Source organism: Hyperoodon ampullatus (assembly GCF_949752795.1).
Source record: "Hyperoodon ampullatus genome assembly, chromosome: 6".
Classification (NCBI taxonomy): domain Eukaryota; kingdom Metazoa; phylum Chordata; class Mammalia; order Artiodactyla; family Ziphiidae; genus Hyperoodon; species Hyperoodon ampullatus.
This window is the reverse complement of record NC_136919.1, coordinates 109,203,578-109,217,318: the sequence shown is the minus strand read 5'-3', so window position 1 is coordinate 109,217,318 and position 13,741 is coordinate 109,203,578. Positions and strand designations below refer to the sequence as shown.

Here is a 13,741-nt window from a genome sequence, read left to right as displayed (position 1 = left end):
GCAGTGAAGTTACCAGACCTCTAGGGTTCTCTGTTTCCTCCTCTATAAAATGGTAATAATAATAATATCTACCCGTAGGACTACTGCAAAAATTAAATAAAATAATAAGCACCTAGCCACGTGGTAGAAACTCACGAAGTGCTAGTCTCCTCTCCCTCCTTCTTCAGCCTGTAAAATTCTCAAGGAAATTGAAAAAGAAATTTGGGGATGTAAAGCTGTTCATGGCTTGGGAAGCTCTTTCAAAATTCCTTAACAACAATTTACACTTTCATTAATCAGTTCACGGATGATTTATTTTTCCCAATCTATATGCCAAACAGAGGTCCATGGTACACATCATACTACAGTGCAATCAGCAGGAGCTTGGGGTTACTCTTCTTATCCCATTTTATTTTTCATCAGAGTACCTGTCACTACCTGTAACACACAGTGGTTATTTAAACTTCATGGGAGTAGGGACTTTGTCTATTTGGTTTTCCTGTATATCCCCAGTAAGTAGACTAGTATTTGACACATGGTAGGTGTTCAGTAGAGAGGAAGAAGGGGAGAGACAAAGAGAAAAAGTGAGAGGGAAAGTGAGTGTATGTAGGCAAACAAGAGGGTATATTACAATTTCTTGCTTATATGTTAGTCTTATTCAACAGCCTAACAGCTCTATGAAAACAGGGGCCAAGCCATTTCATCTTGGCATCCTTAAAACTGATACAGTATTTGGCACACAATTAATACCTAAGTATTACCCAATAATACTTATTAATAATAATACTTATTAATAACAATAATTAATAATAATCCAATTAATACCTAAGTGAATAAATAAATGAATGCATTTATGTATATCATTTGTCTCAATACGATCTTCAAGAGCAAAGTCAATTATAAAACGGAGGTGGGGGGACTTCCCTTGTGGTCCAGTGGTTAAGAATCCGCCTTCCAATGCAGGAGACGCGGGTTCGATCCCTGGTCGGGGAACTAAGATCCCACATGCCGTGGGGCAACTAATCCTGCATGCTGCAACTACTGAGCCCATGTGCTCTGGAGCCTGCATGCCACAACTGGAGAGAAATCAGCATGCCACCACGAAGATCCCATGTGCTGCAACTAAGACCCAACACAGCCAAATAAATTAATTAATTTAAAAAAAAAAAGAGGGGGAAGCTGCTTTGCCTCTGGACTGTAGAGAAGGTTGTAATTCCAAAGCAGGGGTTGGCCAAGTTCAAAGCCTTGAAAAGCTCAATCATAACCCAGAAAAAGACAGCTCATCAGTGTCATTAACCAAAACCCCACTAGAAGAAAATTCAGTAATTGCACAGATTTCAAACAAAAGGCAATGTAAAAAAACAGCCTCAAAAGTGAAAAATCCAGTGGCAAATGGAAACCCACTCATGTCAAAGAGGTCTTTCCGTGGGCTGCTTTCTGCACTGCTGCCCGTGGCCAGCCCAGCCTGCAGCGGGATGCACTGGGTGTTGACATAGGTGGGGGCTTCTCCTGTAGGGGCCACATGCGATTTCCTTTCCGGCATGCTGTAGATGTCCAAGGACCCTGCAACAAGAAAACAGCCCTCTTTTCTCTTCTGATTGTAATGCTATTCACGTTAAGCTATCCAGTGATTCACAGAAAAGTTCCTTTAGCCCATTCATTAAAAAGATCCTTCTTTCAGATGCCCATCCGTTAAGTCTCCTCTCTGGCCCTCTCACACCCTGTTGTACTCTGCTAGGATGCTCTCCACTCCTTCCTGTCAAAATGGGACCTACTGGCCCAGGATGATGGACGCTGTGAAGGTTAGGAGCCTTACCAAGACCCTAGGCACCTCTGACCTGGGCTGGGGGAGTGGCGGGGGTGGGTGCACACCTGCTGCAGAAGCTGCCTCAGCCTCCTCATCCCCTTTACAAAGGCCTGAGATCAAAATCACTGAGCAGGGCTTCCCTGGTGGCGCAGTGGTTGAGAGTCCGCCTGCCAATGCAGGGAACATGGGTTCGTGCCCTGGTCCGGGAAGATCCCACGTGCCGCGGAGCGGCTGGGCCCGTGAGCCATGGCCACTGATACTGCGCGTCCGGAGCCTGTGCTCCACAACAGGAGAGGCCACAACAGTGAGAGTCCCACATACCACAAAAAAAAAAAAAAAAAAAACCTGAGCAGAAGAACAACGGGCCTTATTTTCATTGCTCTTTTTTTAAGTGTAGGGGAATGCTTCATATCTTAACTCCATTAGAAATGCACTGCAGGTGCTGTGACCCCATTTTATTAGAAAGTTACTTCCTCATGAATGAGGCACCTTCCTTATAAAACAGAGTCAGGCTTGTGCCTTCATGGGACTTCCCAACTGGACCAAGACTCTGTCAAGGCAGGGTCAGGCTGTCCCTGTTCTTGTTGCCTGAGGCGAATGAAGTGTGTCGCCCTGCTTGAGCCACTATCCGATTCTTTGTATGGGATCGCTGTTTCTGACAGGCTTCCACAGACACTCTCAAGATCGCCTTGGGCCTGGAGAGAGGTCACCTCTCCAGGTGGTGGGCTGTGGAAGTCGGCTCAATCCAGCCGGCAAGAGTGGGTTCAGGGCTTTTGGAGAAGTCTTCCCAAGAGCCCACTGAAGGACTTTTGGCAGCACCACTGTCTCTGGCCTGTAAGCGTGAGAATGCAGGTGTCCTGCGAAAATCCCGTCTCTGGGAAGCATCTCCACAAATTCCTGAGCTGTGTCTCCTCCTCTCCCTGGATGTGGTTTCTATGTGTCACTGGTCATTCCTGAGCTACGAGTCCTGGCTTAGGGATGACTGCCGTTCAGACGTCTGTATGAACTGCAGACAACTCAGTCTGTAAAAACGACTTTACAAGCTAATCTTTAAAAAGATCAAAAGCCCAATGAATAAGGTGCTGACGACGGACCTTTCCCACTTCAGACATTGGCAGGTGCTGAGTCGGGGGCAGGGAGACACACCCTCCCTGGTGTTGGTACCCAGAGTTCAGTTTCATTTAGGGGAAATGGCTGCTAGTAGATCAATAAGGAACATTTGTATTTGTTCTATGGAAAAGATATTTATTGCTTACAAATAAGAACTTGACATTTATTTATTCTCTTTACACAAGAACTTGTGTAAGGCTCATTTTTGCCCTGGTGAACTTCTTACATTGTCTGTTCTTGGAACAGGCTGGAATAACTTGAATATCAAAAAAGACCTCATTTTCAAATAAACCTGATAAATTTTCAATAGAGTAAATATCTCATATAAGTAATGTGTCTCCTTTAGTCTTTAGCAGTTATATGTCTATGTACGCAATTGCTGTATAATACTTTTTAAATGTATATAGAACAAAGATGAAAAATGTTAAAAAAAAAAAGTGCCTCTGGCAAAGTTATAACTTTAATGTGCTATTTCCATCCTATTCTGAGATAGAGCCATGTGGTGTACTGACTGGGTTTTAGGGATTATTGGCTGGGCAGTATGGAAGGGTCATCTTTCAGCTGGGGAAGGCAAGACATGAAATTCTTTCATCAGGGGGAAATTTTAAAAATATATTGTCAAGGGTTTCCCTGGTGGCGCAGTGGTTGAGAGTCTGCCTGCCGATGCAGGGGACACAGGTTCGTGCTCCGGTCCAGGAAGATCCCACATGCCTCGGAGCGGCTGGGCCTGTGAGCCGTGGCCACTAGGCCTGCGCGTCCAGAGCCTGTGCTCCACAACGGGAGAGGCCACAACAGTGGGAGGCCCGTGTACCACAAAAAAAAAATATATATATATATATATATACATATATATATATATATATATATATATATATATATATATATAGTCAATTACTCGCCAGTACAAATGGCAATAATGAATGGAAAAGCCTTAATGTTAAACCAACAAATGTAAATTTCTATACCCAGAAGTGTACATTGGATTTAGCTCATTTGTCACTCCGTCTCCTCCAGGCCCTGAACAGTTAGTAGTCAGGGCCCCAGAGCTATTGAAAATTATAGAAATGTTTGAGGTGGGAAAAAGTTTAAAATTAAAAGAGACTTTAAAATTGTATGTATACATACACACACATATATGTATGTGTAGAAATAACTGTCTAGAGAATAGAGACATGTTAGCGGTTAGTTTAAATTAAATGGTCCTTAAATAGCCATATAATTTTTGTGTGTGTGTGTGGTACGCGGGCCTGTCACTGTTGTGGCCTCTCCCATTGCGGAGCACAGGCTCCGGACGCGCAGGCTCAGCGGCCACAGCTCACGGGCCCAGCCGCTCCGCGGCATGTGGGATCCTCTCGGACCAGGGCACGAACCCGTGTCCCCTGCATCGGCAGGCGGACTCTCAACCACTGCGCCACCAGGGAAGCCCGCCATATAATTTTTAATGTGGGAGTTAGGTGCATGCTAAGAGTTTGGATAAGAGGTGGAAGTGTCCTCTAAGAGGACCCAGGGCTTGTGAGGGATTTGTATCCCTGGTACTATCTCTGCCAAGGGCCGGCATTGCTCCGCTCTTCCTGAAGCTGACCCTGGAGAGGGAAGGCAGGGGTGAGGCAAGGAAGGGAAAGCTACAAGCTACTGTTGGGAGCCACCGGGGTTCAGCCCTGCCAGGGAGCTGATGGACAACACAAAGCACGCCCCACAGTCTCCCAAGCCAGCCCCATTTGAAATGGGTACAGGTGCCCCTGGGGAGGTGAATTCCTCAGCCCCTGGGCAGGCGAGCCCTCCTGCCAGAGAAAGGCCTTAGGAGGAAAGTCTCAGGGTGCAGGAAGCAATGGGGCAGGTGGGGGCAGTGAGCTGGTCCTGGTGCCAGGGGCGGCATCATCTGATGTGTGCCCTCAGACATGCCCGACAGCCATTATTTCTATTTCTATGATCTGGCTTGGAACCTGCAGCCACACCCACAGCAGGTATTTCCAGTGGGTCACTCTGCCACTCCACAGGAGAGGAACTACCCACTAGGGAGCACGTCACTTTTGAAAAGTATTTTTTATGTTTCTTGTCCACCTCACCTTGCCTGACAGGTGTTTGCTGCCAGTCTTCGCCAAGCGGGTCTCCTAAGTGTCTCCCCTGGTAGTAAGTTTGCTCTTTTCCTGCAAACTATAGACATATGTAAATACACAGAGTGAAAAAGTCATCCTCTTCTTGTTTCTGCATCTTTAAAAGCCATAGTACAGTAGAAGGGCCTTCAATGGTCAATGGATTGCATGCCTATTACACCCAATTTTCCCTTCATGCTTCTCGGTTGGCATTAAGATTTGGGGAATAAGTTTGTGTGGGCATGAGAAAGAGGCTGTATCTCATCAAAACTAAAACTGCCCCCTGTTTTCATTACCCCCCACATCCCTCCCCTAAGTGTGACCATAAATTGAACTCTTTTACATGTAGCCACATCACTCAACATGACCTAAAATAGATTTCAGTTAAAGATTATCTCTGTGTCAGAACATACTGCCCATCCAGCACATACACCCATAATCATTCATGCCTTGGCAAGTCCACCTTGCTGATTCCTTCTCAGTGTTAGAGCTACTGAAACTTGGTTTCAATGTTATTTGCCACTTTCATTGGTGTCATTGTCATTCACATAAGGTAGGTGACATCAAAAAATTCCCTATAACGAAGAGATATCATGGAGATACCATAACTCTAGGAAACGAATGCCTTACTAGAATTTCGAGTTAGAGGGAAAATCAGGGAAATGAGCAAAACAGAAAAACTCAAAAATATCTCATGTTAAAGGCTTACATCCACTCTCCTTTCAGAGAACCCAAAGCACCCCAGGCCTTTTAGAAGTCTTGAACTCTCTCTTTTCCTCATTAAGTTCACAGTAGAATGGGATTTGTGCTAGGATGAAGAGGGAACTCCCAGACTCAGGAATCACAATATAGCTCCAAGGCATTTGACGTTAAAACAAAAGCTTCCCTACTTGTCTGCTTTGTGAAATTCAAGGGGAAAAAGTTTGTGAGTTTTTCTGTCTGGACCTGAAAATAAAGGTGAAGAAAGCAAAAGGAAAGTTCAGTTAGCCACCATCCAAGCAAAAAGGTATAAGACTCACCTGGGCTGTGTCAGGACCGTGGGGTCTGGCTTTCAGTCGAGCATCTACAAACCCCCCTGGAGGAGGCATCTTGCTTGGAATGCTGTTGTAGTATGGGTGGTCTGAGCCATCACCCTCCTCTTCAGTCCATGGCTCATCTAGACTCTGCATTCTGTTAAAAGAGGATTTTCAGGGACTTTAGCCAAAAGTTGAGCTTGCAGTCAAAACCAAAAAATCTAATGTTAGTCATTGTTGCCCCAGAAAGCAGAGTTTAGTCACTGCCCCTTTAGCCATCTAGGTCTCAGGCACATATATAAAGCAGATGAGTGGTTTGGCCAAATTTGCCTGACTTATTCACAGTTCTACCCTTTAGGAAATTCTGGTCATATTTGAAACAGGAAAGAACTCCTTTTTTAAAATTACACTTTAATAAGGAAAAATATAATTTATATGTAAGGATAACCAGTTTCTCAAGGCATAGACACACATTTTAGTACATTATGAATTTTACCCAAAACAAAATTAACTTTAAAATGGAGATTCAGTGACCTCAGGGAAAATGGCAGAGTAAGGACCTCTGTAATAGCAACAAGAAAGCTAGCAAAGAAAGTTTAATAATCAACTTTTTCATAACTCTGGTAATTAACCAGAAGCTTGTAGCAACCTAGAGCATGTTTATTAAACAAACAAAAAACCACAAACAGCTGTCAGAACAACAGCTTTGTTGCATTTTAACTTGCTTTATTGTCATTTCCATGGTAGCCTTAAAAACCCAAATCCCACAGTCACAGTGAAAACCAGCAGCCTAATAGCCATGGGAGGGGGCAAAAGAGCATTTCTTCAAAGCCCTATTCTTAGAGAACAGTCATTATGACGCTTCTGGTCATTCTCTAGAATCCTCCACTCCAAAGGTTGTCTTTATTTGACCTGATTCAGAGCTTGTCCAGGGAACATAGCTTCTTCCCCAGGGTCATTTGTCAAAAACAATTAGAGGCACTTCTTTAACATTGTGGCTCCCCGAAACAGTAGATAACATTTGGGGTTAAGAGTAAGCTAATCAGAAAGCTTAAAAGAAAAGCTGGGAAATAATAAGCTTTGAGATAATTCTGACAATCTAGAAGGCTACATGTATACCAGGGCTGTTTTCATGGCCAGGGTTCTGTTCCTGCTCAGAAAAGATGTAAAAAAGCTCTAGTTCTCACCTGTGACTGACTTTGAAGCTTTGCACAAGCAGGAAGTAAACGCTAACGCAGAGTTGTCAGCTGCCTAACTGAGTGTTGAAGGAGTGCCCCAACACACACACAGAACCCCTCAGCAAAAACTGTGGGACTTAGTGGTTTCAGACATTGAAGGAAATCTCTTTTCAGTCATTAGCTGTCTACTAAATGAGCTGAGCTGAGTTGTCAGTGGCCATATATGACAAAAAATACAGACTTTACTAAGTTAGTTTAGAAAAGTCATTACAACAAACAACCACAACAAACAGCAACAACAAATCCTGAGGAGGGGAGAAATCTGATTTCCAGAGTTGTCACACCATTTTATTTAAAATTTCCAATTTCAACAAAAAATTATGGGATGCAAAGAAACAAAAAAATTTGGCTCATACACAAGAAAGAAAAAAGCAATCAACAGAAACTGTCCCTGAGAAAACTCAGGTTTTGGACTAACTAGACAAAGACTTTAGCTACTTTCAATATGTTCTGAGAACTAAAGGAAACAAAAAATCAAAGACTTTAAATTAGCTACTTTCAATATGTTCTGAGAACTAAAGGAAACAAAAAATCAAACATGACAATGCTGTCTCACCAAATGGGGAATAACAAAGAGATTCAAACCTAGACACCTCATAATCAAACTGATTAAAGCCAAAGAGAAAGAATCACGAAAGTAGCAAGAGAGAAGCAGCTCATCATATATAAAGGATCCTCAATAATATTAACAGTGGATTTCTTATCAGAACCAATGGAGGCCAGAAGGCAGTGAGATGTCACATTCCAAGTACCAAAAGAAAAAGACTATCTACCAAGAACTCTACACAGGCATAGTTTGTTTTATTGTGCTTCACTTCATTGTATTTCACAGATTTCACAATTTGCATGTTTCACAAATTGAAGGTTTGTAGCAACCCTGCACTGAGCAAGTTTTCAGTGCCATTTTTCCAACAGCATTTGCTCACTTCCTGTGTCTGTGTCACGTTTTGGTAATTTTCACAATATTTCAAACTTTTTCATTATTCTTATATTTGTTATGGTCATCTGTGATCAGTGATCTCTGATGTTACTATTGTAATTGTTTTGGGGTGCCACAAACTTCATCCATATAAGATGGCAAACTTAATCAATAAATGTGTGTTCTGACTGCTCCACCAACTGACTGTTCCCCCATCTTTATCCCTCTTCTCCAGCCTCCTTATTCCCTGAGACACGACAGCATTGAAATTAGGCCCATTAATAACCTTGCAATGGCCCCTAAGTGTTCAAATGAAAGGAAGAGTCATATGTCTCTCACTTTAAATCAAAAGCTAGAAAAAGATTAAACTTTGTGAGGAAGGCATGTCAAAAGCTGAGACAGTCCAAAAGCTAGGCCTCTTGTGCCAAACAGTTAGCCAAGTTGTGAATGCAAAGGAAACATTCTTGAAGGAAATTAAAAGTGCTACTCCAGTGAACACATGAATGATAAGAAAGTGAAACAGCCTTATTGCTAATATGGAGAAAGTTTTAAGGGTCTGGATAGAATATAAAACCAACCACGACATTACCTTAAGCCAAAGCCTAATGTAGAGCAAGTCTAACTCTCTTCAATTCTATGAAGGCTAAGAAAGATGAGGAAGCTGCAGAAGAAAAACTTGCATCTAGCACAGGTTGGTTCATGAGGCTTATGGAAAGAAGCCATTTACATAACATCAAAGAGCAAGGTAAAGCCCCAAGTGCTGATGTAGAAGCTGCAGCAAGTTATCCAGAGGATCTAGCTAAGATAATTAATGAAGGTGGCTACACTAAACAACAGATTTTCAGTGCAGATAAAATAACCTCATATTTGAAGGAGATTCCATCTAGGAATTTCATAGCTAGAGAGAAGTCAATGCCTGGCTTTAAAACTTCAAAGGACAGACTGACTCTCTTGTTAGGGGCTAATGCAGCTGGTGACTTTAAGTTGAAGCCAATGCTCATTTACCATTCTGAAAATCCTAGGGCCCTTGAGAATTATGCTAAATCTGCTCTGCTTATGCTCTATAAATGCAACAACAAAGCCTGGATGACAGCACGTCTGCTTACAGCATGGTTAACTGAATATTTCAAGCCCCCTATTGAGGGCTACTGCTTGGAAAAAAGATTCCTTTCAAAATATTACTACTCATTGGCAATGCACCTGGTCACCCAAGAGCTCCGATTGAGATGCCAATGAGATTAATGTTGTTTTCATGCCTGCTAACACAACACCTATTCTGCAGCCCATGGATCAAGGAGTAACTTCAATTTCAAGTCTTATTATTTAAGAAATGCATTTCATAAGGCTGCAGCTGCCATACATAGTTATTCCTCTGATCGATCTGAGCAGAGTCAATTGAAAACTTCTGGAAAGGATTGACCATTCTAGATGCCATCAAAAACACTCATGATTCATGGAAAGAGGTAAAATCATCACCATTAACAGGAGTTTGGAATAAGTTAATTCCAACCCTTATGGATGACTTTGAGGGGTTCAAGACGTCAGTTGAGGAAGTAACTGCAGATGTGGTGGAAATAGCAAGAGAACCAGAATTAGAAATGGAGCCTGAAGATGTGACTGAATTGCTGGAATGTTATGATAAAAATTTAATGGATGAGGAGCTTCGTCTTAGGGATGGGCAAAGAGAGTGGTTTCTTGAGATGGAATCTACTCCTGGTGAAGATGCTGTGAAGATTGCTGAAATGAAAACAAAGGGTTAGAATGTTATATAAACTTAGTTGATAAGCAGTGGCAGGGTTTGAGAGGACTGACTCTAATTTTGAAGGTAATTCTGCGAGGGAAATGCTATCAAACAGCATCACATGCTACAGAGAAATCATTCATGAAAGCAAGAGTCAATCAGTGTGGCAAAATTCATTGTTGTCTTGTTTTAAGAATATGTCACAGTCACCCCAACCTTCAGCAACAATCACCCCTGATCAGTAAGCAACCATCAACACTGAGGCAAGACCCTCTACCAGCAAAATGGTTGCAACTTGCTCAGATGATGGTTAGCTATAAAGTTTTTAGCAATAAAGTATTGATAATTAAGGTGTGTACATTATTTTTTAGACATAATACTATTGCACACTTAATAGACTACAGTATATTGTAAACATAACTTCTAAAGGCACTAGGAAACCAAAAAATTTGTGTGACTTGCTTTATTGTGATATTCACTTTATTGCAGTGGTCTGGAACCAAACCCTCAATATCTCTGAGGTATGCCTGTACCCAGAAGAACTATCCTTCAAAATGAATCAAAAGTTAAAACAGTGCCAGATAAATAAAAACCTAGAAAATTCATCACTAACAAATCTGCACTATGAAAAAATATGAAAGGAAGTACTTCAGGCTAAAATGAAAGCCACTAAACAATAATTCATGTCACATGAAAAAGTAGAGGATAATGGTAAAGTTAAATACATAGGCAAATATTAAAACAGTAAAAATGTAGTTTTTGTTCATAACTCTTTTCCTCTCCTCTCTGATTTAAAAGACAACTGAATAAAGTAATAATTATAAACCTGTGTTGATGAGCACTCAATGTATAAATATGGACTCTTCATAACATAACAGCACAATGGAAGGTGGAGAAATAGAGCCGCATAGGAGCAAAGTTTTTGTATACTATTGCAATTAAATTGGTGTTAATCTGAACTAAATTGTTACAAATTAAGATGTTAGTTGTAATCCCCAGGGCAACCACTAAGAAAATAACTTTTAGAAGACAGTTAAAAAAAAAGAAAAAAAACCAAGGTAATGAAAAGAGTTCACTCATAAAATATTTATTTGACACCAAAGAAAGCAGTTATGGAGAAACAAAGGGACAAAAAAATGACATAACACATATAGAAAAAAATAGCAAAATGTCAGGTAAAATCCTAATTTATCAGTAATTACATTAAATGTAAATATATTAAACACTCCAATTAAAAAACAAAGATTGGCAGAATGGATTTTTAAGATAACGTGATCTGACTATATGCTTTCTACAAGAGACACATTTTGAAATGGAAAGACACAGATTGAAAGACATTTTAGATTTAAAACACATATTAGATTTAAAGATTTAGGTTGAAAGAAAAAGGATGTAAAAAGGTATTTCATGCAAACAGTAACCAAAAGAGAGCTACGGTAACTCTACTAATATCAGACAAAATAGACTTCAAGACAAAATTTTTACTAGAGACAAAGATAAAAGAGCAACCAGTCAAGAAGATACAATAATTATAAAGCTATATGTACCTCACAACAGACCCTAAACTGTATGCAGCAAAATCTGACAGAATCAAAGGGAGAAATAGTGCAGTACTAATATTTGAAGACATCAATACCCACTTTCAATAATGGATAGAACAACCAGAGAGAAGATTGGGAAATAGAAGATTGAACACTATACATCAACTAGACTTAATAGCATCTATGGAACACTCCATTCAATAACAGAATATAAATTTTTCTCGAGTCCACATGTAACATTCTCCAGGATAGACCATATGTTAAGCCACAAAAAAAGACTCAAAATTTTTAAAAGATTAAAATCATACAACATATGTTTTCAGACCATAATGGAATTAAAGCATAAATCAATACTAGAAAGAAATTTGGGAAATTCACAGATATGTAGAAATTAAATAACACATGCCTAAATAACAAATGGATCAGAAAATAAATCACAGGGAAATTGGAAGAAACTTTCAGATGAATAAAAACAAAAACAACATACCAATACTTATGGGCTGAACGTAAAGCAGTGCTTAGAGGGAAATGTATGAACTGTAAATGCCTATATGATAACAGACAATCTCAAATCAATAACCTGACCTTCTACTTTAATAAACTAGAAAATAAGAGCTAAACCCAAAGCAAGCAGAAGGAAGAATAATAAATATTAAGGTGGAAATAAATAAAATATTTAGTAGAAAATCAATAGAGAAAAGCAATGAAACCAAGAGTTGGTTCGTAGAAAGATCAACAATATTGACAAAGCTATAGCTAGACTGACCAAGAAAAAAGAGAGAAGACTAAAATTACCAAAACTAGGAAGGAAAGAGGAAAGACTGCTACCAGACTGCTACACAGAAAGTAAAAGGATTATAAGAGACACTATTAAAAATCATATGCCAACAAATTAGATAACCTAGATGAAATGGAAAAATTCCTATAAAGACTCAATCTACCAAAATGACTCAAGAAGAAATAGAAAATCTAAACAGAACTGTAACAGATAAAGAGATTAAATTAGTAATCAAAATCTTGCATCCCAAGAAAAGCCCAGCATCATATGGCTTCTTGGTGATTTCTACCTAACATCTAAAGGAGAATTAACAGCAATTCTTCATAACTCTTCCAAAAAAACAGAAGAGGACAGAAGTTTCCAAATTCAGTCTATGATGCCAGTATTACCCTGATATGAAAACCTGACAAAGACACCACAAGAAAAAAAAACACAAAAAACTGCAGACCAACATCTCTTATGAATATGGATGTAAAACAAAATACTAGCAAACCAAGTCGAGCAACACACAAAAAGAATCATACACCATGACTGAGTGGGATTTCTTCCAGCAATGTAAGATTGGTTCAACGTTCAAAAATCAACTAATGGGACAGGTACATGTAGAAGTATGAGATTAGATCACTCCCTAAAACCATACACAAAAATAAGCTCAAAATGGATTAAAGACCTAAATGTAAGGCCAGAAACTATCAAACTCTTAGAGGAAAACATAGGCAGAACACTCTATGACATAAATCACAGCAAGATCCTTTTTGACCCACCTCCTAGAGAAATGGAAATAAAAACAAAAATAAACAAATGGGACCTAATGAAACTTGAAAGCTTTTGCACAGCAAAGGAAACCATAAACAAGACTAAAAGACAACCCTCAGAATGGGAGAAAATATTTGCAAATGAAGCAACTGACAAAGGATTAATCTCCAAAATTAATAAGCAGCTCATGCAGCTCAATAACAAAAAAACAAACAACCCAATCCAAAAATGGGCAGAAGACCTCAATAGACATTTCTCCAAAGAAGATATACAGACTGCCAACAAACACATGAAAGAATGTTCAACATCATTAATCATTAGAGAAATGCAAATCAAAACTACAATGAGATATCATCTCACACCAGTAAGAATGGCCATCATCAAAAAATCTAGAAAGAATAAATGCTGGAGAGGGTGTGGAGAAAAGGAACCCTCTTGCACTGCTGGTGGGAATGTGAATTGGTACAGCCACTATGGAGAACAGTATGGAGGTTCCTTAAAAAACTAAAAATAGAACTACCATATGACCCCGCAATCCCACTACTAGGCATATACCCTGAGAAAACCATAATTCAAAAAGAGACATGTACCAAAATGTTCATTGCAGCTCTATTCACAATAGCCCGGAGCTGGAAACAACCTAAGTGTCCATCATCGGATGAATGGATAAAGAAGATGTGGCACATATATACAATGGAATATTACTGAGCCATAAAAAGAAACAAAGTTGAGCTATTTGTAATGAGGTGGATGGACCTAGAGTCTG

The 13,741-nt window shown here is 40.0% G+C and overlaps 1 protein-coding gene across 1 annotated transcript in view; it reads right to left on the bottom strand.

Moving 5' to 3' along the window:
* Nucleotides 1–13,741, bottom strand: part of SHC3 (SHC adaptor protein 3) — a gene marked incomplete at both ends in the record, with an annotated part of 148,143 nt that overhangs the window by 27,858 nt on the left and 106,544 nt on the right. Inside the window, 3 exons of the mRNA XM_079706246.1 lie at nucleotides 1,384–1,542; nucleotides 4,963–5,050; nucleotides 6,009–6,159. Of these exons, the coding sequence (XP_079562372.1) occupies nucleotides 1,384–1,542; nucleotides 4,963–5,050; nucleotides 6,009–6,159 (398 nt within the window). The remainder of the gene's footprint in view (nucleotides 1–1,383; nucleotides 1,543–4,962; nucleotides 5,051–6,008; nucleotides 6,160–13,741) is intronic.